Source organism: Harpia harpyja, chromosome 7 (assembly GCF_026419915.1).
Source record: "Harpia harpyja isolate bHarHar1 chromosome 7, bHarHar1 primary haplotype, whole genome shotgun sequence".
In the NCBI taxonomy this organism is placed as follows: Eukaryota; Metazoa; Chordata; class Aves; order Accipitriformes; family Accipitridae; genus Harpia; species Harpia harpyja.
The window spans coordinates 33,733,207-33,760,898 of record NC_068946.1 but is presented as its reverse complement, the minus strand read 5'-3'; the positions used below and the strand labels follow the sequence as shown (position 1 = coordinate 33,760,898).

At 38.9% G+C, this 27,692-nt stretch overlaps 1 protein-coding gene across 7 annotated transcripts in view; it reads left to right on the top strand.

Moving 5' to 3' along the window:
* RAPGEF4 (Rap guanine nucleotide exchange factor 4) overlaps positions 1-27,692 on the top strand; it is a 161,279-nt gene that overhangs the window by 73,198 nt on the left and 60,389 nt on the right. For all 7 annotated transcript variants that reach the window (XM_052792497.1, XM_052792496.1, XM_052792498.1 and 4 more), the window contains 2 exons: positions 7,252-7,324; positions 8,383-8,447. In XM_052792497.1, coding sequence (XP_052648457.1) covers positions 7,252-7,324; positions 8,383-8,447 — 138 coding nt within the window. The remainder of the gene's footprint in view (positions 1-7,251; positions 7,325-8,382; positions 8,448-27,692) is intronic.

The window sequence follows — 27,692 nt, the reverse complement described above, 5'->3', positions numbered from 1 at the left end:
CACCCAGACTGACCTCACCTGAAAAGGCGCATCTTTGCTTCTCCCCTCATTAAAATAGTGTATCTGAAAATAGGAGCTGTGATTGCCTGAGGGTAAAAGGAAGTATTTTATGCCCAGAACTTTAGGAAATTGTTCTTGGAACAGGTTTCCCTTGTGCATGACCCATGAGATGATGCCAGACTTAGCTTGATCTAAGTGTATGTTTAAAGGTTGGCTGTAGTGGTAAGAAAAATTATGTTTAAAAGGTACCTTTTTCTTAGTAATTCTGCTCTTTCTTTTCAAGACGTATCTGCTGGCTTTGCTAATAAAGATGCAGGTTTACAATTGTTAGCGTCGCAGAACAGTTTGAAGAGGAGTGAGGTTCTGTTCTGCCACTTGCATAATTCAGAAAATTCCAGTGAAGGTGTGATTTGCTGCCTTTCTCCTACAAGTGATAATGAAAGGGGAGGAAAGGAGAGCACAACTTTATTTTCTGATCTTGTGTTGAGCTTGAAGCACTGCTGCTGCCAGTCATCATCATCTGATTTTAAAGTGAACAAATTCAACACACATATCACTGTGAAAAAGTAAATATGGAATTGTATAATGCTCTTTTTCAGCCACTGTTGAAAACTTGAACTTCAGCTAAAGGCAGTTAAATTGTTGGGTTTTCTTTTTTCTATAAATACATTGTCTATTCTATGGTTACACAAGTGTAGTAAAAGAAAACACATAAATCAAATGGACTGTTTGTTCTTCTTCATATATTTTCTTTGTCCTCTTCTAAGTATATGCAATCTTTCTGATCCCTCCCAACAAAGTCCTGTCTCCACCCAACTGTATTTCCTGAGTGGATTCCTCTAGGAGACAGAATCGGAGGACTGCATGATGTCATTTCTATATTTAAATTAGATGGAGCAGAATAGGCTGTGTAATTTGTTTAATCACTGCTCATGCTCTAATTTCCTTGGATTTGATTTTTTGCAGTGCACTCTTATCTTCGGGTTTCTATCTGGTAGCCAAGTCTGCTATTTGGCGTGATTTCAGGGAGCTGGGTGCATTTTTCTTTTTGACTAAAACTCAAGGGGATTCTGTGATCAAGCAAATTCTGCATACAGAGCTTTTCAAGCATGATAAATTGATTTAAGTGGGAATGTGACAGAAAAATATATGCCTCCAAAACAAAGAGATCAAATAAAATCTAAAGCATAGTTGATTAGAGCCGTGCAGAAACATTCAGAAGATGGTAAATAGGTAAATAAATGGAAAAGATGCAGATTCATCAGCTATTACATAAACCGTACTAATTCTGGGATCAGGATTCAGCAATTTCAGTACAGGCATTTCCTGTATTTATTTTATCTAAATATGACTGAATGGTACTTCACTTCTGCTATTTCAGGCCTTGTCTACCTCATTCTGATAACTTGATAGACTGGCGTATACAAAACAGTCTCTGTTCAGAAAGTCGTGTTAAGATCTTCACATGGTTTCTTTTCTATTTTTCGAGAATACGTAAAGATATGGTTTTGCTATTGTAGCATTATTTTTTCCTAATTTGTCTTTATCCTTTCCTTTGGAAATAAATCAATTCTGTTCTCTTACCTATACTGTGAGTGACAGTGAATATATATATATTCTGTGAATGACTAAGGCAAGTATTTAGTAATACGCAGGATACTTGGTGTTCTAGAGTGAAGCACCAGCTTCAAGCAATGATTTACTACCCAATGTTAAACAGCCATGGGTCAGGTCCTTTTTGTGATATCCAGTTAAGTGCCATTGACCTGAAATGTATGGAAATTTTCTGATTGAGCTTGCTTAGAAGAAATATGCTTACTAATTTGTAAATGTACTGAGAAGGCAGTACCTGAAATCAAAATTATGCCAGAGTCTTCTGTGGGTCTCAGCACATATTGTCAGGCAAGTGTGTTGTTTCGTTTCCCCTTTGTAACAAGATTTGGGTAAAAAACAACTATGAATATGGGGGGGGGTTGTGAAATTCTGTAAGAACATTAGGCACATTTTATTGGAAAACACTAAGGGATAGCAGGCAGATGACCTCAGATTTTACCTGTCAGTTAGTTCAGTGAAGAGCAATCTTTAGAGCATCAGATCTAAAGGCAAAGATCTGGACTTCGAGAGAGCAATCTCTGCTTGGTTTGGGGCGTGAAAAGGGGGTCCAGAGATCTTCAGGGACTCTTTCACATCTTTCCTTATTGATCTGGATAAAAAAGAAGTAACAATGCACCATGGGAGTGACGCACCCTTGTGAGTAATGCTCACAGGGGAGGTGGTTCATTGCCAAAATGTTATGACTGGTACAGCCAACTTAGAGGAAGAACAGAGTTGTACTGAGAGCATCAGTGATCAATTATTTATTTTCAAAAGAAAATAGAGAAGCTGGCCCACATTGTCAAGCTACAGCATATATTCCCCAAGAGAAACCATTGCAGGAGTGTGGATAGATATTACAGGAGGATTGCAGAAATCAGGTAATAGTCAAAATAACAGCATCTAATAAAAGTTACACACGGTTTTGAAAAATGTGTGTGGAAAGGGCACCTTGGTGTTTGCCCTAGGATTTCTACAACTGAAATTAATTATGTTGTGTTACTCCCAAGTTTGCAAGTAATGCAGGCTCTGCCTTGTCACCATCTCTGCTGCCAGTGGTAGGCAGAACAGGAGGTAGCAGAAGTGCATCTGGTCAAAAGTGACACTGTGGATTGAGATTGTGAGTGGGGGAGAAAGAGAAAGAGAAAGAGAGAGACCATGTATTCAGCCAAGCACCTGTTGTGGTCTACAAAACCTTCTCCAATGTTACAAGACAGTCACTTCCTAGTATCTGGCCACATGTAGGTTCACCTTGGCATGGGGAAGTATCAGAAGCCTGACTTGACTCCTTAGTGGTACAAACCATCACTACCTGGGTCCTTACTACACAGCCCACTCTGCTGCACTTGGGGGAGTATCTGGTGTGGAACCTGTGTTCAAATCTTTATACCCAGGAGGTCTTCCCTTCATCAGTCCTGAGTCTTTCCCATTAGAGTGCTGGGGTTTTGCTGTGCAATGCACATGGACCACAAAGGCTCATCTATTTTCTTCACATCTACCTGGCTTGTTTTGGAGTGTTTATATTGTATAGATCTCTTTTTTGCTCCTTCTTTCCCTTTAAACAGGTATTAGATCTTCAGTACTTGGAGGAGAAGAGAAGGGACTAACTAGAAAGACATATTTTATATCCCTTATGTATGCTAGAAATATCCGTAAGAAATTCAGAGATAGCTTGCATCAGAATTATAGTAATTGCCTTTCTAAACATTAGCATATAAAAATATACCAAATTAAGTTCACAGAGTAGAAGAAAATCTATTGTAGTCATGAAAACCTCTGAGACTAACTGCAGCTGACTGCAAATAAAGTCTAAATAAGAGCATGCGAAGGAACACACTGAAAAGCCTGACAGTCATAGAATCATAGAATCATTTAGGTTGGAAAAGACCTTCAAGATCATCGAGTCCAACCATCAACCATGCCCACTAAACCATGTCCTGAAGTGTCTTGTCTACGCGCTTTTTGAACACCTCCAGGGATGGTGACTCAACCACTTCCCTGGGCAGCCTGTTCCAATACCTGACAACACTTTCTGTAAAGAAGTTTTTCGTAATATCCAGCCTAAACCTCCCCTGCTGCAACTTGAGGCCATTTCCTCTCATCCTATCTCCAGCCACCTGACAGAAGAGACCAGCACCCACCTCACTACAACCTCCTTTCAGGTAGTAGTAGAGAGCGATAAGGTCTCCCCTCCGCCTCCCTTTCTCCAGGCTAAACAACCCCAGTTCCCTCAACCGCTCCTCATAAGACTTGTGCTCCAGGCCCCTCACCAACCTGGTTGCCCTTCTCTGGACACGCTCCAACACCTCAATGTCTTCCCTGTAGTGAGGGGCCCAAAACTGAACACAGTACTCAAGGTGTGGCCTCACCAGTGCTGAATGAGTGGCCTTAAAAACCGTTGGTATGAAAATTCACCCACAGCACCTCCCCAGTAAGGCAAGTGTGTGATTCTCTTTCCTCCTTTTCTCCCATCCCAAGCTGTTCCTTGTCAGTACTCTTCTGTGCTTTAGGTTATAGCAGTGGCTGAAAAGGTCATGTTAATTTTCACCACTGCATGGATATGAGGTGGTCAGCAACTGGAAGAAAAAATACTGTCTTTATTACTCGTGCTGTCGGATTAGATGCAGGAAGTGTCTGATCTTTAAGCTGTTGCATGATAGAGTTTATAAATTGGTAGAAATCTGAAAACAGAGTGAATAGGTCACTAAGTGTAGTTTTAAAACCTGCTGTCATGTTGGATTTACAGAACTTGAAGACTTCTGGTAATAAACAAGCTTATAATGATTTGATAACTGTTGCTGCCTTTCATAAGGAAAGTCTTTCCAGAGTTCATACCACCAGTGGAATACATTTTCAAAAACCTTTTGTAAATATTTAGTCTGTTAATCTTCAGGATGATTTTAAATGCCACCTCCCAGTACAATTTATCTTACTGCATTTTCTTTTCATTTATAGACATTATGATAACAAGATAGGTCTCACAGTCAGTATTGTGTTTTCCTCATTATCTCAGCTTTCAGAGATCTCATGCCTGGAATCTTGATGCAGTTACTTACGACTTTCTTTGCATACTTAGGTTTCCCAGTAAACAGTGTTTCCCTGACTTCTTGACAACTAAGTGTTCCTTGACATTTAATTTAGCTGATGAGGTGATACAATTTTAGGTGTAAATTATACCTCCTATGTCAGCCCGCACCCCACCGAGGTATCTTCATGGGAGACTATGTGTAGGCAGTCGTATCAGCCTTCCCTACAGATACCCAGATACAGAAGGTAGTTTCATTTATGCAGAGGTCCTCTGGAGGAGTCTGAACAACTGAGCTTTCTGAGGGCATGTGCCTCTTCTGGTAATGCTGCCTGAACTCCTTCACAGGTAACACTGCTCACTGGGCTTGCTGTATCAGACTCATAAGTAGAGTCATCCCATGACAGGGTGGGACCTTCATGTGGAAGATGACAGTTGAAGTCCTTGGCAGTCTGTGCTTTTGTTCCTGGGGGACTTTGTCATCCTGAGTGTGAGGTGGGGCTGAATGGGCTTACGTGCCTCCTTTGAAGTGTTATGTGCAACTCTGGCTTAGTCTATGTGTAGGTATTTTTGTTAAGCTAGGCCTCCGAATCTTTTGGAAATTATACGGTGTGTTCTGTGTTTCGTTTCATGAAAAGAATAATCAGGAAGAATATTAGAGAACTAACCAGAAGGGAAACTGCCATGCAGTGTATGGTGACTGTGGACGTGGTATAGGAAATAAAAGAGAAAATTACTGTCTTCCTACAATTCAAGTTCCTTATCAAGGTGGATTAAATGTGGACTAATAATGTATTATTTATGGGAAAATGCTATTTTGGGAAAAACAGAACAAAGAAACGAATATCATCTGAATGGTGAGGAAGAACAAAAGAAAAAAACCCTATAAAATTTGATTTTATCATATCCCAAATGAAACATTTCAATTTTCCATTTCTAAATCACTTTCAAGTCCAAATTCAGTAGAAGGTAGAACAAAACGTTTATCTACTCTTTGAATAAAGTATTATTTCAACCCCTTGTGACATGCTTTCCTTTTTTTTATTTGGCCAACCAAAATGAGTTTTTCCCTTGTGTGATGTGTGATTTACTAGCTGAACTGAGAAAACAATTATTTCTCACATTCTTCCTTTCACTGAGTTCCAGGCATAGGACCGGATGCAGAGTATGGGAAAGTGAATGGTTGGGAAAGAAAACAGGAGAGTTTTATCCTCAAATGAAGCAGCATTTATTTTGTGTGACTGACCAGGGATATAACATAGTTTTGCTCCTATGAGTTTTCAGCTGGATTATGGGTGAGATTTAAATAATATGCTACTAAGCTTTAGGATGTAATAGCTTGTCTAAAAATAGGATTGGATTATTAAGATTAATGTAATCTTTGTAGCTTTTGTTATTATTTAGAATGCAAGACATTCAGTCTTTAGTGCTAGAACTGATGATATTTTCATATCCATTTCCAAGAAAAAGAAATGTTAAAAGGATAATTCAAGCATCTGTTCAAATCCAGCAGACAATATTTTAAAAGTCACTACATCCAAACAGCTCCATAGAACAAAGGATAAAACTTTTAAATTAAAATTGTACTATGAGGGAAATTTTCTGTCTCAGTTATGATGTGTGCTTAGTTGAAACCTACATGAATTTCAGCTGGTTGGTTGTTCACATTCAGCTCACTGCACATCCTAAGGACTGCATGAAACATTTTATTTACACTGATCATCAGCATCCCTGTTGCACAAGCTTGTTTTCTGACAGTTCCAAAAGGGAATTATAGTTGTTTAGCCTTAAGCATGACAGTAATATAGTATGATTGAAAAGAAAAATGTGTCGCTTATTTATTGAATGATTTGTATTTGATAAAAGGACATTTTTTTCCTTTGGTGTTATTTTTTAGCTTCTGTGAATTTCTTAAGCCCTAGACAGAGCTTTGAACCTTATTGATCATGTCACCAGCCTTCACTGAAGAAAAATACCAGTTACTGACATCAGTTACAATTATGTAGTTTACAGTGGTACAAGGGACATTATTTTTACAGTTACAAAGTTTCATCTGATATTACAGTTTTTGTGCATGTGTGTACATAACATGAGGTGCTGGGTTTGTGTGTTTCATAACCTTGTAGTTTCTGAAAACCAAACTTAGTGTATTGGAATTAAATGTTTAGAGTTTTTGCACTAAATCCTGTATATTTAAAATCTGACACCAAAATTGTAGTGGTATGTGATTCTCATGAATCCTTAGTTAACAGTCTTGCCTCCATCCCTACAATAAAGTAGCTTTCTAGCTTGAGTTCAGCTTAGTAGTGTAATTTCAAACAAGCTTTAAAACAGCCTTTATGGGAAATCACACAAATAAGTACAATATAGATTTATTAGAACCCTCAAAGTCATGCTTTAGGGAAGATGAGAGAGGGAAATGTTTTAGCACAACTTCTGATAAAATAAAGGCAGTGTGCTCCAGTCAAGAAAACAGGCCTTGTAGCATTAAGAGTAAACACGTCTGACTGCCTCAGATTGCTTTTGTGCATGTGAAGCACAAGGCAGCAGACACACAAATGTAAATATCACATCATCCATTGAATGGCTTTATACATCTATACCTGACTGAATGTGCCATCACTGTCTTTCAGAAATATCGACAGTATATGTCTGGACTTCTCACTCCTCCTTATGGTGTTATGGAAACTGGCTCCAACAATGACAGTAAGTATGAGAAAATAGACATCAGATGTTAGAAAAAAGAGAAAAGAGAAGAAAGGGGAAGATGAAAGTCCTCTGGTTTGGGATGCTGGAATTAAAATGTTAAATTCAATTCAATATTATGACTGTATTAATACTGCATATAGTAAGAAATACTTTGGAACTTGCCTAACTGTATACAAGTGTACACGGAGCTGTACACAGATTTGCACCACGAGCCAGGCCTGGTGACTAAAGCATACTGTATGATGTCACGTAACATTTAACTGGTTATAGGTGTTACATGAATTCCATGAAACGTTGCCATGAGTCCTGCTATTAGAATAAATATAACAAACTGGCTTATTTTTTTAGTTAGGGTGGGCTACACAACTTGCTTGGGAACCTAGGTTAGTGCTTGGGCAGACAGCCTGCAGTAAACATGCTGCTGTCTGACCTTAGTTACATAGCTATGTTTGGGTATGTCTGCCTCATGAGAACCTGTCTGACTGTGGGATAGTGCTGTAGACATGAATCCAAGGGCAGGCTTTGGAACTCACTTCTGTAAATCAAGGGACTTTTATTTAGTTGCCAGACGATTATTTAGATGCCAACCAGGACAATATCCGATGGCTAGCAACTGCATCTGCAAATTTTGTCCCATATGTTACGTGTTCAATGTGTTCTATTTGTGAAACAGTAGCATAGTGTAGCGTAGCATAGCATAGCAATGCTAGTTAGTGCAAACTCAGTGTCCCATTTGACTTCCAGGTACTAAACCACAAATAACGTTAAATAAAAAAATATAAATAATTCCTGTATACATACTTCAAATATCAAGTTGTGAGAAAGTACTATGTTTAGCAAGCTGTTTATAGTATTTACACAAGTTAGCTTTTTGTCTTTGTGTTCACGAGAGAAAATTTTTGTCTGAATAAATCTGTTTTGCTCTTAAAAAAGTCATAGATTAATCTGTATGTTACCAAAGTATTGAACCCTCCAATTCCCCATTCTATTGATAAATATCTCCATTGTTACTTAAAGAATGTACAGTATATTTATTTTCTGTGTTCTTTTTTTAGGGATGCCAGATAAGGACAGTATGTCAAGCAGTGCTCTTTGCCAAGTTTCTAAAAATTGTAATAAGGTAAATCACACCTAGTTTTGCCTTTGTTTTTTTGATGGGGGAGGCGGGGAGGAATTTGGTAATGAAAAATGCAAAAGTACAGCATTAAATTGAAAAGAATCAGGTGCAAATGCAAAGCATGTGGTTGATGCATGTGAATACAGTATACAAATTATAAGGATGCTTTAGACATTGTGTCATATAACTGGAGAAAGCAACTGGTTCAGGATCAGCATTAGTGGAAAGTGTACTGCTGCCAGAATTTGTGTTACAATCTGGTTGTCCTGTCTTTGTTGGAAAGGTGCTGAGGGTAAAGAAGAAAAGCAGCACTGTGACAAGACCAGTGCAAGCCAATGGATCATAAAATTTATAATTAAATCCTAAATTCAGGGTGAATTTTCTCCTGTGTTCAGAGAGCAGCTTTACGTCCCAGGTCCCCTTTTTGTAAAATAGTTCTGTGCCTTCAGTCTCACCAGATGAGGGCCCACATGAAAGAACTCATGAATATTTCTATGCTGGGTTTAAAGTGATTGTAATAGTGGGAAGAAATAGTATCAAGCATTGCTGTAAAGATTAATAACTTTTAGAATTTTTTATGGCAGGAGTAGAAAAGTTACAGTAATAAACAGATGCTTGGATGCCTTGTTTCTGGACATAGGAGTTTAATTGGATGCATTCGTGTGGTGTCTTTAAAAGGTTAAAGGTATTTTTGTTACCCAAAAAACATCTCTTGACAGCAGATAAAGACAATGAATATTTTAGTGTGTTTCCTTAATGCGAAAATAACTACTTCCACCTCTCCCTGTCTGTCTGTCCTGCTTCCTCAAGGGTACTGACCTTTCTTAATTGTCACATTCAGCCTTTATTAAATGTATAAATGTAACAGTATGCAGTTCCTTTTTCTAGAGTCTTATTCACTAAGGCTATACCACTTCCTGACACAGCCTTATCCTGTAGGAAAATAAACATTTTTCCATGCACTGAGTAATAATTCTTAGATACTTAGATAGCACCTTTCATTCTGTAAGTATTTTACAAACAGTTATGAGTTAAGTCGCAGTGCTTCTCTAAGATGTTGGCGTTTCAATGCTACACTTGGAGTTAAGCCAGATCAGGAGTCTTGCCTGACCTCTCAATGAAAGCACCAGGCATAGAATCCAAACTAAAAGATGTTTTATTTTCTGAAGCAGATAGAGGTTACAAGGTAAAAATATCCGTCTTTCCTATAAGGTGATATCCCCCCAGTAATGGGTAATGATACTCAGCTAAGGGAAGTAGACACTTTCAGGTACAAAGTATTTTAGAAACTGAGCAAAATTTGGTGATTGATACTGCTGCCAATAGCTGGGCTTTTCTAGCCCAACAGGACTCTTCCCGCACCAAGTAATGTTCAGCTGGGTAGGAGACAGAACTTGGCTGGGGCAAGCTCAAACCGTTCAATGACTTTTACAGGAATAAGGTCCTTTGCAGACCATATTAACTTACTTTTCAAGACACATGTATAAAGCAGCCATCCTTCTCCCTCCCACACTGTACACATTTCTGTGGAGAGAAGCTGAGAGAGTAAATATGCGACAGATACTTGTCACTTTGTTTAATCCTGGAGGAGCTCAGACAGTCCCATGACAAATGTGGCAGAAGAACCTACACAGCACAGAAATAGTTCATGAATCCTAGTTCTGTTTTTTTACCATGTGGCCATGGTTCTCTTTAGTTACATTAAGTGAAAGGTAAATGCAGCAGAAATAAATACCCAAGAACTTTGTTTACTGCATGCAAGATTCACTCCTGCAGTTTTAAACTGTACAACTGTTAACAGTGCTTATACAACATGTCAATCTTCATGCCCTGCAGTCACTTTTGAGTGATCAGGGGGGTACTGGGATTGCAGGGCCAAATTCCCAGAATTGTTGCCAGCTATTCGAAATACGAAATAACAGGGTACCAGAAAACAGCCTTGTGTTTGTAGATTTTATATATTTTGTTTATTTTAGGGTGATATATGACTGTCAAAATGGCTACTGCATCAGGGAAGGGCATTCATCCAGGGAAAGGGAGGTGTTTGCAGGACATCTTTACACTACTTTATATCTTTAGATTGCCAGAATGATGCCTGTGGGACTGGCAGCAAATACAGCTCAGAGAGGCCCGCAGGCTACTCTGTAATGTCCAGAAAAAGAGTAAGTGAGGAACTTTCTGAGATTCAGAGAAAGTTCCTCAAAATCTTTCATATGGTAAGAAAACATTACACTCTTAGACAGAAGGAGATAACATAATGTCTTCAGTAGTTCTGATCATAATGATGCATTTCTTTTGGGAGGGGGTTGTTTTTTTAATTTTACAGGGAAGTTTATAACTAAAAATAATTTGCTTCAAATGTAATTTAACATATTCCACTCTTCAAATATGAAATGCATGTTTTTCTCTTTTAGCCTGTGCTGAATCTTTTACAAGCACTGTAATACATGATTTTCCATATTTGCTAATTATTTGAGTTTCATCTTCATAGCCTAATTTTTTTCTCCTGTCACATCTATTAGATGAGTAACATAAGATTTTTCTTTTAATATATGCCTTGAAATATTCTCACCATATGGGGATGTTTGGTTTTCCTTGTTCATTAAAATCTATAAAAAAATTCTATTTGGGGAAGGCAGCAAAGTGATTTTTTTTTTTTTTACCAAACACAAATTCATTTGCATTTAGGGTTACATTATTGCACATCATTTAATGCAATGTAGCAGTTAAATTGAGCATAAAATACTGAGACAGAGTATGCTATTGTCCCCAGTTATATTTTGGGAAATGGAAACAAAGTCAATTTAAAGCTGTCTTACGTAAGGGAAGATAACACAGCTTCAGTCTTTTTAACTAGACAGTCTAATATCTGTACACTGGTCTCTCTAGCTCTAGTTTCTGAAAATTCTCATGGGGTAGAGTTGGATATACCTGGATCTGTGAGATGAATAACCCTAAAGCCAAAATGACAAAATCAATAATAATTTCAAATACATTTTTGGAAAAGATACAGAATAGTACTTAGAATGGAGGGGAGGTCGTGTTCCAGCATGCGGACAGAATATGTAGTGGTTCTGTTTCCATATATTACCAGCAGGGCTGGCAGCAGGGTTGCATGGTGGTTCCCACTACAAGATCTGTTCTTACAATTTGGCCACTTTTTCACTGTTTACACTGAATTTGCCATGCTGAGAGTATGCTTCTGGCTGATTTTTAAATTGAAATGGATCAAACCTCTGGCATTGAGGTTGGGGGAAAATACATAGCACGTATTAAATAGTTCTTCTCAGGGATACACTAGCAATCTTGTCCTTTGGACTAGGACCTCGACATTTGGGGCTTGTTCTGGCAGTAAGAAGTGTCATTTGCAACCCCCTACAAAATAAACCGTATTGTTATGCCTTGAAAAATCTCTGTTGAAACTGGCTCACTAGAGGCTCATTACAGTGTAACTGCAAGCCTGTGCACATAGGCTGTGCATGTTGCATGTGCAGAATTCCCACACTATTCGTCTTTGGTCCTGGGCTGCTTGGGCATTCCTATGTCGATGCTTAACGGTGTGGATTTTCTCACAATCACTCATTCTAGTTGCTAGAGCAACATTTTGATTATTATAAAGCCAGACACTAATTGAAAACCACAGTTGTCTCCCCTGTGCTTTTACACCCTCTATTGCTGCCCAAGTAGGAAATGAGTAAAGAAATAGCCCATTCTTCTCTGGAGACATGAGATACATGATAGTTTTAAAGAAGAGGGCATTGCAGAAATGGGTTGTAGAGACACAAGAATGAATGTGGGTAAGAACAGAGGACAGACCCATCGAGAGCATGAATCTCCACTCTCCTATGGAGTGTGGTGCTGAATGCTTTTTTCTGCTACCAGTAAACGTCTTAAACTCCTTTGCAAACTGTGGATGCTATGCCTAAAAGAGCATAGGAGTGATCCACAGAAAGAATAGAAATCTGTGATTAATAACAGATTGTATTTATTTATTCCATTAGTTGTAATGCATAAAATTGTATTTATTCCATTAGTTGATAGTCAAAAAGTCATAACCCTGCTAATGATCCAAGCTGAAGTTTTACATTGTTTTCCATAATGGAATCTCCGTATTGCAGTTTGCTAAAAGAACCTCCACATCCTGAAGAAACCACACAAAAAAAATTATGCTTGAAAGGAAGGCTGAAAAACTAAGTGCTCAGAAGCAGAGAATTTCAAGAATGGAGGCTGACTGAGCAGTGTTAATGAAGTCCTCTTATCCATGTTTGTTATGGTACGGACTTCAATTCTTCATGTTTATTATGGTACAGACTTTGATTACCTGCTCACATATATTTTTCCTGTGACACACTCAATTAAAACAACTTCTCACCTCAAAAGCCATGCTAGCTTTCTTTTTGTATAACTTAATCTCTATAACTGTTTGAAACCTACATAAATTTGTGCCACCTTCATTGAAAGCATGCATCCTGAAGGGGGGAAAGTGCTGCTTCATGTCCTTTATACTGAGGAAACCATACTGAACACAGAAGATATAAGCAGATTAAGTTGTCCAACTTCATACAGTCATTCTTGCTATTGGGTGAAGAATATGTTTTTTTTCTGAAACCTCTCTCATGCTTTATTTCCATTACGTTCCCCATATTGACTTCAGGTTTCTATTGTGATAAAGAGTTGCAGGAGCTCCCCCTAGTGCATGAAGTAATATTTGAAAAACACACCGATAAAGTTTGTGAAGCTTACAGGCTGAGACATCCCCTTTATGTTTTTCATGTAATGACTCCACATCCTCTAGACTGGAAGTTTATTGGAAGTGATTTATTTGAAGGTATTTTTTATAGCAAAGCTCCTATAGGATGTGCTGAAATACTCCTCTGAAAATCTCCTTTCATCCGTCTTCTTCATGCGATAAAATGTAGATTCCTTTTCTTTACTGAATTTTCAATAAGGCTTAGGTGCCATGCTGATTTTTATGCATTTAAATAGTCGGAATGATTGTGAAAACATGATTTGCTATTTTATCAACTCTAAATGCATTTAATAAAATTATATTGAAAAGATCTTTCAGTTGACAGAGAAGGACATAATCTAAGTGTTAATCCACAAAGTATTGCAATTTTCAACATTGCCAGGCAAATGAATATTCACTTATTTCAATTTTCAAGCACTTAAGTATAGCTCTGGGCATTTGAAAGTATACTGTTTGTAAAGATGACATTACAATTCACTAGAACCAGCCTTGAAAAGCCCACACAAGTAATAATCATGTTCATTCACCATATTACCTACTCTAGCAATAAACACAATAATTTGACTTCTGATTTCCCTATATTTCAATTTACTTTTCCCAGATGACTAAGAAGAAAGCTTATCTTTTAACGTATTCAGTAGATTGTGAAATGTGGAATTTGATAGAGCATTAGCAGAATGGTAAGGGAAATGTTTCACATACTCATGAAATTGTGAGCCTACAAGAAAGAATAAAGAGAGAGAGAGAACAGGAAAGCAGGCAGTGTTCTAGCAAGGTACAACGACAAGGTGTTTGTCTGGAAGTGGTAACCTCTCCAACGTGTTATAACAGAACTGATTTTCTATGTGGATGGTTTATACAACTGTCTAGTGATATGTGTGCATTAATTCCTATCCTCTCTTGGGCTGTGTGTCAGAGTCAGCTCTCCTATACAATGTTAGCATAGGGTTAAAAAAATAATTGCCTTTAATTTTCTGTTTTTAAAGTGGTTGTATAAAAGCACTATGTGCAAATATTTCTAAATAATGTCTTCATGCAGTCCTAACCGTACCAATTACTTTTAGGGGCTGCTCTGATATTTTGGCACCAATTTCACATATATGAAAGTAATTTGCTTAGAGGTCTGTTCAAGTTCTTCATTTTGCTCTAAGTGGAAGTGCTCAGGGTTCAATCATTATCACAGCCTGTAACAGTTTGGCGAGTGCAGAGGCTGTGCATATAGTCCCTGGCAATGAGTCACATGGTGATAGCATATGGCAGGAGAGATAACAAAGACAGGAGCATGAGATGAGTAGGAGTCTGTGAAAAATACATTTTTCATACGTTAGTAATGAACTTCATAATGAAAAATGTGAAGGTCTTTCTATGTCATCAGAGCTCTTTAATGTAAACAAAATTGTTAGTAGGTCTGCTGGCTTACATGAGTAGGCTTTGCATAAACTAAATTGTTGCAGAACTGTCAGGGAAGGTTTTGGTACATCACTGTCTCCAGTTCCAGCCATATAGAGATGATACACAGCTGTAGGCTTTCCTTCCAAATGCCAGTGTGAATAGTGATGCCTCAAAGAAAAGCTTGCACCACCCCATCTTCTGTTACCCAATTCAGCTATCTGATAATCTATGAAATATCTGTGACCCATGATTTCATTGTGTATCCTGAATTCTGGAGACCCTAATGGCAGTTTCTACTGGAAACAGTTTCTTCTGCCATATCTAATCATATAATTGAGCTCCAATCTGACCAATACAGAACTAGCCAGAGTAGCCCCAATATGAAACCTGCAGATGTGATTAGTGATTCTCATTTGATCTATTGCTATACAGGAATGAGCAGCATTGTGGAGAAAAAGAACAGAATCCTTGGTCCGGGTTGCTGTGTATTTACCAGTGTACATGTCAAATTAACTTAATTTCTCTTCAGTGTGTACTTGATCGAGTTCAAGGATCCCTGGTCCTTGAAGCCCTTCCATGAATTTGGAAGAAAAAATATGGTCCCTTCTTTCTACAATGAGGAGTTTTCATTGTGGTGATTCTTAAGGACAGCTCTAAGGATAAATAGAGCTGTCTACAATGATAGTGAGATTGGTAAGAGATCAAGGCAAGACTTCTCTTGGTAGATGAATTAAGCTTTTTGCAGAAAAGGGCAGAATTTTGCAACCTACATTTTCTAAGAGCAATAACAACAGAGGATTAAATATATGTAGGTGTATTTCAGTTTTAAAATATAAACAAATTCCCACATTTATCTTGGGAGAAGATGAATAATGGGAAAAATAGTGAATAGTGTCCAATAGCACAGCACGGTTGAATTGTCAGCATCTGAAGACAGAGCCTCCCATTCCTGTCACAACTGCAAAATGTTCCAGAAGCAACCACTGCCCTTTGCTCAGGAATGGAAAACCGAGCTTGGAAAAATGTGTCTGCATCTGTACCATTCTTTAAGTGCTGCAATGAATTTCTGAGTCATTGTGAAACTACCTGCAAGATCCAAATCAAGGTAGTGTGGGTTTTATCATGAGGGACAAGTGGAAAGACGAAGAATGAGAGGTACAGGGGAGAGAGAGAGACCTCCTTTGTTACCAGCAGAACAATCCATATACTCAAGTGAATGTTAGAGCTAAACTATATGAGTTTTTAGTTCCATGACTTTTACATCTGAGTATTAATATGTGTGATCTCCACAGTATTTGTCTAAATGAAGAGTCCCCTCAAGCAGTTGTTGTTGTTGTTATTTTGGTGCTCTCCACTTCTCTTGCTTTGTTTTAATTTTTATGTCAGCCTTTATTGCAATTTATGTGTATCCCAAAACCTTGTAATTCTTGTTTGTGCTGGGTGCTGTGATGCAAAGGAGGGATGAGGCCTCTGCTACAAAGAGCTTGGAGTCACGGAAAAGATGGAGTGACTGTCAGACAGAAAGATGTTTGTTTACTCAGAACTTTGTAAGGCATGGGATTCATACGTGTTCATACATTTCAAATGAGTTTTGTTACAGGAGCTTATTGTGATCAGTCTTTGGTGTGATAATCCTAAGAGACACTGGGAGTGGGAGGAAGAAGTTCAGAAATCAATAGACAAATGAAAAACTAAGTGATATATATTTCTTTGTTAATCTTGTAATTTGGAGGGGATCTAACTCACACTGTTGACCTTCTTCAGAGTAGCAGAGTAAGCAAGTACTCACCTCTTCCCTGACTAACCTTCTTCCCACAAAAGGGTTATGGAGGTGCTTGGAGTAGCACGGGAAAGGCAATTTTGCTGAAGAGACGTTTTCCCGTTCTGACTCCACTTGCCTAGCTGAATGAGTGTTGCTATCATAATTTAGATAAATAAAATAGATAATGGAAAGATAATAGAAATTCCTAGAAAACGCTAGAATTTGTAAAATACTTAATATTGTGAAGTAGGTGTGGGACCTTCTTTCAATAGGACCATCACTCTCAGTTCCAGTTGTCTGGGGAAACAGCATATTGCCTTACATACCAGTGCTGGCAAGGGTAGTCTGATAATATATACTGTGGAGTCACATTTGATGACTCTTGCTCCTTGGCTGTGTCTTCTGTGTGATTCTGTCCCAACCCATAAAAAACATGCACATATGCTCCATTTATCTCTTGCAGTTGAAAGGCAGAAAGAGGGGTAATTATACTGAGAAAAAAAGATAGTCCTTTTCAAGGTTCTTGTCTTCAGACAAGTCAAGCGTATACAAGTAACACATTTGGCACTTATATTTGAAACAGCAGAATGAATTTTTTTGAATCTTGTAATTATTTTCTCAAGTTTGGCAGAAAAATTGATTCAGGGATCTTAAAATCAGATTCCTTCTAGTCATTCATGTCATCTCTCGCAGAACATTTTGACTGTCTGTCCTACAATGCATGCTGGAAATTGGTATTCCACAAAGTCATTTATAGTTCTGAGTCAGTAAGAAGTAATCAGTGTGTCCTATCTGATCATTTAGCAGCATCTTTTTTTGTCTATGTGCAGATGACAAAAATTTGAGAGGTTAATAAATAGTGGGGAAAAGCTGTCCAGTGATTTTGTTGTTCTTTTTGTGTTACCTAGTCAAGAACCAGGAGCCTGTTGTGCTGGCTCCATGCAAAGAGCACCACCACTAAAACAAGTGTTCGGTTTGTGGTGCTCATTTAGAGCCTTTTCGAGTTAGAATTGCTGAGGTAAAAATGTCAGCTATCTGTGACAGAGCCGAAAATGTAATTAGGACTATTATCTCCAGTGATGGTTAAGGAGCAAGTGCTGTTCAGGTATTTAAAGATTTATGATTTATGACTTTTCATTATTTATTCTTTTTGTAAATTTGCTTCTGGAAGAAAGATTGGCACAAGATTGTGAACCTGTTTGATCTTTGTGTGCTTTATAATCAGTGATGCAGCTGTCTTAAAATTAAAGATGGCAGTTAGTGAGGAAATACAAATACACATAGCTGAGTTGACTAGTAGAGAAATGAAAAGAATACATAGTTTAGGTTCCAAAATAAAAATGAAAAAGAAAAAAAACCCAAGCTTACTTCCAATATCAGTTATTACACTGCTTCTAATCAGGATTACTCAGCCACACTTGTTTTCATCTTAGGAAATTAAATTATATAAACCATGTGTATAATAACCTTAACTATGAACTGGATGGAGAAAGAGCCAGTAGCTTAACAAGGGAGAATTATGATTAAGTCTTTGTAAATCTCCCAGTGTTGCTTTGTCCATCCTCACTCTTTAAAGTCACTGACTTTAAATGCATGAATCTGAGGAAGCTAAAGAAACATCTTCTTTCATGCCACTCTTTCCTTGTAGCCTTTTGCACAATGGCTCAGATGGTTACTTTTCACCCAAACCCATTTTCTGTCCCAGCACACCTTAAAGCCACATGAGGGCCAGCAGTGACAGCAGAAGCAGAGGCAGGAGAGGGTGGCTGTGCAACAGGAAGATGGTGGGAGCATCAGCTCCCAGAGCAGAGCACATTTGGCCCCAGGGAGAACTGCAGGGCTGTGGCTGCCCTTCACAGCAGCTTCCAGTGACCTTCACTGGGACTGTAGGGCACCTGTCCTCCCCTGTGTCCCCCCCCTGACATTCCTTCTCCCTACATCCAGCTACATGTGCCCTCTCCTGCATCACACTGGCAGTCCTGCTTGCCTGGTGGTAAGGGAGCAGAACTGTCAGAAACACATAAACCTTTCATCTGAGCTTAATTTTCTGATGTTTTGGATGAAAATTAGCTTCCTGGCCAGGGCCAGCACAAGCAACAGGGCAGAGCCTGGGTGTGGGGTTCAAGGAGGGGATGGACCACAGTGGTCCTGTTTGAGGCTGCTGTGAACTGTCTTCAGCCTTGAATGTCTAGCCTCTGCACAACCAGACTGAGACTCTCTCCTGCCCCAAACGTGGCATTTCTGCCAGCCCATGTCAGCTTCAGGGGAAGCAGAGGGACAACTGGCAGGGGATCATTTTGTCAGGTCAGCTTGCAGCTCTATTGCAATTCATTGCTAAATCTCAAATGCATCTGTGTGATTTCAGTCTCCTGTGTTTAAATACAGATTTGTATAATGTATTCCTGTTATTGCTGTAATACACATACAGATTCAGGCAAATATTTGTTCCCCTCTCTCTCCCTCCTCTTGAGTTGTCTTAATTGTGCTCAGAGCCAGTCTAGATTAGGGATTTTCAGCTTGTGGTCTGCAGGCTGCTGGGTTCTGGCAGCTATTCCAAATGAGTCTGTGAAACAAACCTAAGAAAAGCCTGTTGTCATTAGCTGCACAAGGTTCCTCCTCTTGACTGGCAAAACTATAGGGGTCCACAGGATAATGGAGCCTAACCCCCCCTCCTCTTTTGTTTCCCCCAATTCAGTTCACACACTGCTGAGTGTCAGTGTTAGCTGCTGCAGATTCCAGGGCAATGTTGGAAAAACCTGTGTCACCAAAACTGTAACAGTAAGGTTTCTGGCATTCCTTATACTGTAAATGTATAGCCACTGCTCTACAGCAGTCCTGGGCCTGTGTAATAGAATGGCTCTCTTGTCTTCCTGGTATACTGGTCCAAACTGGGGAAGGAGGAGGGAGAAGAAAACCAGGAAGTTGCTTTGCTAGAGCTCCTGAATGCTACTTGGTCTGTTTGGTTTCTTCAGTGTTACACTCAGTGTTCTTGAAATGCTGTCTTTTGTGTTTTGTCTGGCTTTTCTGCTATGAAGTTTGGGGTATAGAACCTGGATTGCTGCCTGGAATGTGCTGTGTGACCTTGTGGCAGTACAGACACAGGACAATCTGCAATAATATTGGACTTCACTGTACCAGAAATTCCTCTGGGGAGGATGCGTCTTCCTTTTCCCAAGACAGTCTCCTAGACCAACTGTCATGGAGAAGCTGAAGATTCTTACATTATTGCAGAAATTATTTTTTTAAAACACAAGTTAGCTGGGAATACTCTATGTACATTCAGTATTTCCAGGCAAGGTGGTTTGGATTACAGTAATTAAACTTCTCTGGAACAGCAAACATTTTCACACTGTGATTTGCTTAACATAGTGCAACAGTCCTTATCCTTTATACAGCCCACAAAGAGTCACTGAAGAGTCAGTTAAGCCAAAGGAGATTTTGAGATTATGTTTAAAAAGGAGGTGAGTGGTTGACAGATGGCAGGGACAGAATATCAGCTGGACGAAGCAATATTTTTAGCAATGATGTGAAAATTAATGCCAACATTAAAGAGAAATAGGAGAAGGGGGATAAATTACAAAATACATACAATAGGTCCCTCTCCATTTCACAAGGGCAGGGCTGGTTCTGTGATATCCCTAAAAGCCAGACATCACAGAATTTACACAGCTTGGGCTACATACTGAGAGAGGTAAAAAGAGGTCATCTCTTTCAGAAACATACTATGGTGAATTGGGATGTAAAGAGATGTGGTTAGCTAGGGAAAATGTCAGGTAGAGTAATTTCACCTCTCTGTATCAGTCTTGGGTTAATTATTGCAGTTTTCTGTGTGCATTTGTGGAGCCAATTTTTTCTCAAGTTGCAATAAAGATTCATTTAGCAACAGAAGCAGCTCAGAGTATGTTTAGAAATGTCTGTCCCACACTAGTTGTCAGGCAAGATGAGCTGAAATTCAAAACAATAAGAACAAATGTGAACAGGCCTAGTTTAAATAGTAGCAAGTTAGGCAGCTGCAAGCTCTGTAGGAAGTTAGGAGGAGGGAGGAGCAAATTTACAAATATGAAATATTTACTACTTTCCAATGCTAACTATATTTTGTTCAGATTGGCAGGAATTAATAGCATTATTCTTTTACTGTTTTCTTGGGGAATACCTACTGGTCATACAGATGCACATTAACTCAATGTTTGTATTTCATTTACTGATTATTCCCATTGCATTATGGAATTAATGTGAAAAATGGGGCATATTAATCCATGTTGTTCAGATCTAATAATTTGATTCCAAATGCCTTTGTATGTTTTTAATCAATACAATTACTGCCACTAAAGTATATGAAGAACACTGAATTAACTGATTAACTAATACAGCAGTTACGAGTTTCATTTCATGCTAGTTAAATGTGTGAGACCACAATTGGATTTTACTGTAAAGGAAAAAAGAAAAGCCCTTACCCTTTATAGCCAGTATTTCCCCCCTGAATTTATGCTGTTGGACTTTGCCCATTACTGAATCAGATGATGATGTGCCCTCATAGCAGGGGGAGGTAATGATGTTAATGGATTGTCCTCAGAAGATGCATGTTGTCCCTTGTGACCAGGTCCCTTCTGTTTTGGTTAGATCTGTCTGGTCATGAAAGTTTGTTGTGGTTAGCAGAGCTGTGGCAGTGCTAACGCGTCCCAGTCAGGGACAGGAGCTGTATCTTGCATCAGAAGCATTAGGAAGAAGGGCGCTACCCTAATATGGCTACAATCCAATTTTGAAAACTACCCAGCAGATAAACTGCACAGCTTGAGAGACCTGGGTGAGACAGGATAGGTAGCAAGTTCAGCACGTCAGCACACTCCACTTTGACAAGCTTTTTGTAGACATCATGGGAAATAGAAGTTTTAAGGAAGATAAGAAGGTTGTTTTGTGGATATTTTCCAAGAGCAGAATGCTTGTCTTTTCCACTGACGCACAAATATGTAAATTAAACAGAAGTGCTTGAATGGTTTTTATATTTATGACAGAAGACTTAAAGCTGTTGAAGTAAAGAAATACTTGGCTGAAAGAAGAATGTTTGTGCTTTTTTAAAAATGTGTTCTGGTCTAGTCGTCAGTGTGGGATTTCTTTCCTCTGTTTACTTTCATATACTACAGAAAGAACCATTTACCTTCTTTAGGAAATATATTCTATGTAGATGGAAAACATCGACATAGATCATTAAAAATCTTCTGTGAAGTAGGATAACAGAAGGTGTTGCACTGGTTATTGTTAGATTATTCCTTCTCAGTTTCATTTTTAGCAAAAATTTATTTCTGAAAAGGATGACAGAAAGAAGAATGAAGGATCACATAGGGCAGCTGGAATCTGAGGCAGATGTGCTGCACTCCTTCAGTGTTTCTTCATTTCATGTACATTCACACAATGCACTGTCCTGAACTTGGAGAAGGAACGTGGCATCACCAGAAGAGACACAAAATGGGTTTAAATTAACTTCTCTTCCCCGCTTGCCAGAAGGTTTACCTTCTTGCTGACCTCCCCAGGGAATTCGGGAGGTAACCTTCAATGCCCTCTAGCCCTGTCTCACTTTGATGACTTTTCCTTTCTGTGTTAAAAATCGTTATAAAATGCTCAGAATGAATTTGTAGACACTAGACTTCCAGGATTTCAGCTGCAGCATTCAGCAGTGTTTTCAGTTGCTCATTCTCGTCACTTGTCAGAGATGTGAGTAGATTCTGTTGTCCCCATTTTACAGGTGGAGAAGTTGAAACACTCAGAGGTGGAATGACTAGCTGGGGTCACACAATACATGAACCACTATCACCCAGGAGACAGTGGTGCTCTTGCCTCACTTGGGTAGCATTTTGACTACACTAAAGTCAAGAGTTTTACCACTGATTTTAATAGGTTCACAATTTCACCCCCTAATTCACACTCCATCCAGTTTTTGGCACCCTTATTTTTTGCATGAAACCACTTCATCTAAAATGACCACCTAGTCCTCAGAGGGCAGCTCTGGCATCTGGGTGTAACTGAAGCATAGGAGAGCCCATCCAGTGCTGTTTGTCTAGAGGCATGCCTCCTGGGAGACTTGAAGGTGGGAGGTGTGTGCAGAAGTTATAAAGATACCTGGAAACAAGTGAAATAAATCCTCTGGAAGCTCATTAATCTTTAACTTCCCTTCAGTTTGCCTTTTGAATAGGTGCTGTGTACCTATAGCATGGGTGAAAGCCAGGTCTTAAAAAACAGTAACCTTGCTGCCTAATATTTGTCGTACTTTTTCATCTTCATTGTTATAGTTTGTTTCTCAAGAAGTAAATAATTTCAGGTAAACATACTATTAAAGCCATGGATACTAAGAAACCAGTAATTCTCATGAGAGACAATGAAAAAATGCTTTATTCTTCTGTAGGTTAAAAAAATGCAGCAGCAGAGGAACCCATGACAACGCTGGCTTGAGATTCCTTGTGACAACTGTAGTCACACCTCTATCAGAATATTGGGAATGCTCACAGCAGAGTTAGCATTTTCTGACATTTTATTCAATGCATGCAGTGTAGTTATAGCGGCTGTTTCATTGTAGCAGGGAATTAGAAAAATGACAGGAAAATAAGACATCATTAGCCATGTTCTGGGGGTTTTTGTGCACTGGTCATAGTCTGTTTCAATATTCTTTTTCCCTTTGACATTCACAGTGAAGTATCATTTTTGGTAATGGCTGAATCATTTTGTGTTAAAAAGATGGACATTTACGGTTTGTCAAAAAAACATTGTAAAAGTGTTAATAATGCAATTTCAATTTAACTTTCTAAAATAAATTTGCCACACTGATTGTATTTGACAATTTAAAGGGACACATTTTCCTATTTATGTTATTAATACATGTAGATTACTAAAGAAAAGCAATTTTAGAATGTATTTTAAAATACAGCTTAGTCTTCACATTGTATTACATTTAAAGAATATAGATTTTTAAACAGTCATCATTACTCTGAATATTTTGATAGTAGCCCATTTGCTGACAGTATTCAAAGCATTTTCAAAGGTAGAAATTAGTATTTCTCTCTCCAAAAAGGGGACAATGAAACACAGTGTGATTACATGATTTGCGCCAGGTCATGCAGTCAGAAAAGAAGAATAAAACTGAACTGTCTTAACCCCTGGTCCTGACAATTTCTACTGGTCTATTTTGCTTGGTTTAGTTAGTTTGTAGTTAGTTAAATATATGAGTATTTATGCTGTAGTGTTATGAAACTCAAGATTTTCAAAATGTGATTAATTCCTGTTTCTGTGGAAATTCCCTAATTTTGCAAACATCTTTATGACTGTGTGTTCTTCTGTTCATACCTTGCCCTGCTTCCCACTTTTGCTGTCTATGGCTATTTCTTAAGAAACTATATGGTTGTCTTCTGTGAGCATGGGTGGTTTGAAGATGCTTTGGTAATACAATTTTAGGCTATCTAGACTGGCTACAGGTCCTTTTAATACATGCATTGTTTGGCAAACATAGATGAAAAGCAGAAACAAGTGCTCTTTCTGGGTAATTTCTTCTTTGTTAATTGCGAAGTGTTGCTAAGTCACCTATAGACCTGGCATGAGGTCAGTCATTGTCAGTTTTGCACTTTTCAGGTTAGGAGATATGAGCAGGCACTTTGCTCTTTGGCTGCCAGTACTGTCTTCTGGAGAGTGCTAGGGAGCACAGGTTGGTTCTCTCAGCTGCTACATACATTTAAGGGGAGATAGTGAAGAGGTGACTGAAATGTTTCCAGCATGGTAGTGATGACTGCATTTCTATTTCCACTTCTTTTGTCTTCTGGAGGAGCGTGGTGAGGTCTCCTTGCAGATATGACTGTGGTCTGGGTTGGACAGAGCTCAGTCCTGGTAACGTGTCCTAACCATCAGAAGTCCCTGTGGCAGGGAGTGTGTGCCAAGGTTTCTTACAGATTGTGCACCATGGGGGTGTTGGTTAGATGTCATGACATAGGTCTGATGACAAGAGTTGGTCAGTGTATCAGCATGTTCTATATAGGGCTATTCCAGAAATCCAGCATAGGCTAACAGAACACAGAAATTCCTACAATATTGGTAACATTTTCCTTCAAATTTTGACAAAAATGCTTTTCAAAGGACCTTTTTATGACAGGATCTTTGGCCAGCTGCTTCTCTGATGTTTTTCAGCAAGCTGCATTCACTAAGTGTATTGTTTTACCTGCAGCATCCTAGCAGAGGTTGGTACAGTCTGCATAGACACACTCTTTCTCTGCAGATGGAAATAGGACCAATGGAGTGACTTTAGGATACTCTGTCCAAGACTGCTTTCCACCTGGAAGTGCACTCCCACAGCTCTGATACTGTATGCTTAGCTTTATCCCTGCTATATAGTTATTCTGTAGCACTGGAAATACTGGTTTGTATTGGAAAAAGAGTCATCTCTACAAAGGCTCCTCATCTTTGGAATTCTTTGGAATTCTTATCTATGCCTTTGGTCTGAAGTAGCTCAGACAGATGACATATTACAAAAAAAAGGCAGCTTTTTGGAAAAGGATATATAGATTTGAGAAAGAATGATAAGAACAGAAGGAGGATGTGTTATGTGGGAGGGCTGTGGGGACTTTTGCTAATTGTCAGCTGTATCTTACTGACTGGCTATACTTGCACCAATTTTGTGGGAATGGTTTTTTTGTATGTTTTATTTCCTCCCATGTGAACCAGGTAGGGCACTGATAGCCTTTCAAGAGATGTATACAAGGATATTCAAGCATGTCAGTCATACATGGCAGTCATCAGAAGTCATCCAGAACCCATAAGAGCTAAAGATGCTCTGCTTCCTGAAATATACTTAGGAGAATCAAATGCTATGGGCTTGATTCAAAACCCATTGAGTCAATTAGGGACTTCCCAGTGATTTCAGTGGGATTTGGATTAGGCCCTAAATCACCAATAGCAGTAAATACTGAGGATGTAAACCAAACAGACCTCTTAGTGATGTGGCTGTTGCTGCTGCCACCTTTTGACTTGTGTGACTTTTGTCCTTTGTTTCTTCTGGATCCCCTGCCAGCCAGTGGGAAAACAGACGTCACTTGCAATTCTTTTCAGTGCCCCAGTTGGAAATAAAGGGATCAACAGTAGTGCATAGGTTTATCTGATCAATCACCCTGGTAACCTCACATGCCATGCTTAACTCCAATAAATACCAAAACTTGTTGTCTGTTCAGAGATGAGCTACACTGAGGTCATGGGAAAAACAAGATTCATTGGCTTTTGTTTTGTTTCATCTTAGTTCTTTGCAATACACATTTCCTTCATTAACTTTTGAGAGTACTAAGTTAGGTCCGCTCCATCATTTGATTCTATAGATCCAAACTGCTGTAGATCTAAAGCATTCATTCATATGCAAAGCCTCAGAAGAAACATCCCTTTACAGCTATTTAACAAGGGGAACAGAAAAATGTATTTTTATAAGAAATGTTCTTGGATTTTATTTAGCAGATTCAAATAACTTGACAAATATAGGCCTCATGTTAGGTCTCTATTATTGTTGTTCATTATATTATTTATTTGTTTGCATATGGCTTGCTCAGTGATGTAAGAAGCACAGAAATAAAGGCAGACCTTGCCCTATAGTTTGAAATCTAAGGCCTATTTCTGCAAAGATTAAATGTGTGCATAAAATTATACACATGAATAGTCCTATTTAAATCTGTGGTATTCCTCTCATGCATGAATATTTGAATCTTCAAAGGAATGGAGGCTAAAATTGTTACTTTCCATGCTGCACCCCAGTTTAAATAAGGAGTTTTGTGATTGGCTTTATGAGGGCTTTGTTTGAACAGTGCAAATGTGAATCCATAAATGTACAGATATGGAGTTTGTCAATGTTAACACTGCAAGCCATTTTATCACAGTTCTCATGACCATTTTCTGCTTCCCCTTTCCAACACCTGTAGCTTTCTTTTTCCAACACCATATGCACCTTCTCCCCTACAGGGGGGATCAGCAGATCATAGTAAACTGTGTGCACTAGTTGGAAAAGGGCATGAAGTAGCTAAAGCTCAAGATGGTACTGCTGTGTTGCTCTATCTTATGCTGAAGGAAAGCTAAAAGCAGGTACACTTGTCACTCCTGTGGCCAGGAGATGGGTAATAATTTGTAAACTATTCTAATTGGCTTGCATATTTGAGCTCTTCGCATGATAACTTTTCCCTTATTCAGAAGTCCTGAAAAATGTGATCATCAAGTAGCTGCAGTCATACAGCTCCGTGCAACATGGATGTACTTTAGTCACATTAATTCTTCAAAGAGATCAGAATGTGTTAAGAGGTAATTAAACACTCAGCTCACTCTCTGCTGTTTTATAGAGAGGTACTTCTTTTTTTCTAAGTGCTTTCTAAGCATCCCTTAATGGGAGATCCAAGATTGTAAAGACTTACAAAACATTTCTTGGATTTCAGCCAAGTTGTGACTATTATCCTAAGATATGATCCCTTACAGAATACAGTTTTTTTCTGACAGGAAGTTGTTGCTGGAACACTGTATCTCCTATTAGCTAATTGATGTTAAATTTTGCTGCCTTTGAAACATGACTTGCCTTTCTATAGCAAACTCAGTCCAAGCCCTGTGGTTCCATTTGTTGCATTTCAGCTCATCACTAGTGCAGCCAGAGTTCACTGCAGTAGCTTTGAAAGGCTGTAACTTTGAGGGGACTCTTTGATGGGCATGTCTTTTGGGTGGCAATGACGTCGTTCCTCGGTAGGAGTGACTGCCTTGCTTTCCTGAGTCCGGGCTTGCTGCTCTGGGCGTTGTATTACTGATCATGTCTTTAAGCACCACCTTGTGGTTGAACCAATTTTAGACATGTAAGGGTGTCCTCGAAAACTGCACAGTGCCACATAGTGAGACTGAAAGGTACTTCAGGAAAGCATCTAGTCCATCCCTGAGCCACATGCACAATTCACTACAGCTGTGTCACTCCTGAAAGATACCTTATGTATCCTCGCAAGCCTCTGAAGGTGGAGGAACCACACCTCCCTGGCAAGCTGTGCCAGTATTCACTGTCCACACTGTTAGAAAAGCTTCACCGATGCCTAACCTGAATCTTACAGCAATTTAAACTCTTTATTTCCTGATCTCTGCATGATGGACTAGGTCACTTCTTTCTTCTTTTCAAAGGCCTTTTAAATCTGAAGACTTTTTTATCACACTTCTGCTAAGACTTGCCTTTTCCTTAGCTGAACAACTTTGATTATTTATGTTGTGCTTTCTGATTATTCTTGTTGCTCTCCTTTAAATTCTGTCCAGATGGTTTAGATGCTTTTGAAGTAAAGTGAGCAAATGAGACACAGTGCTTTAGCTTAGGTCT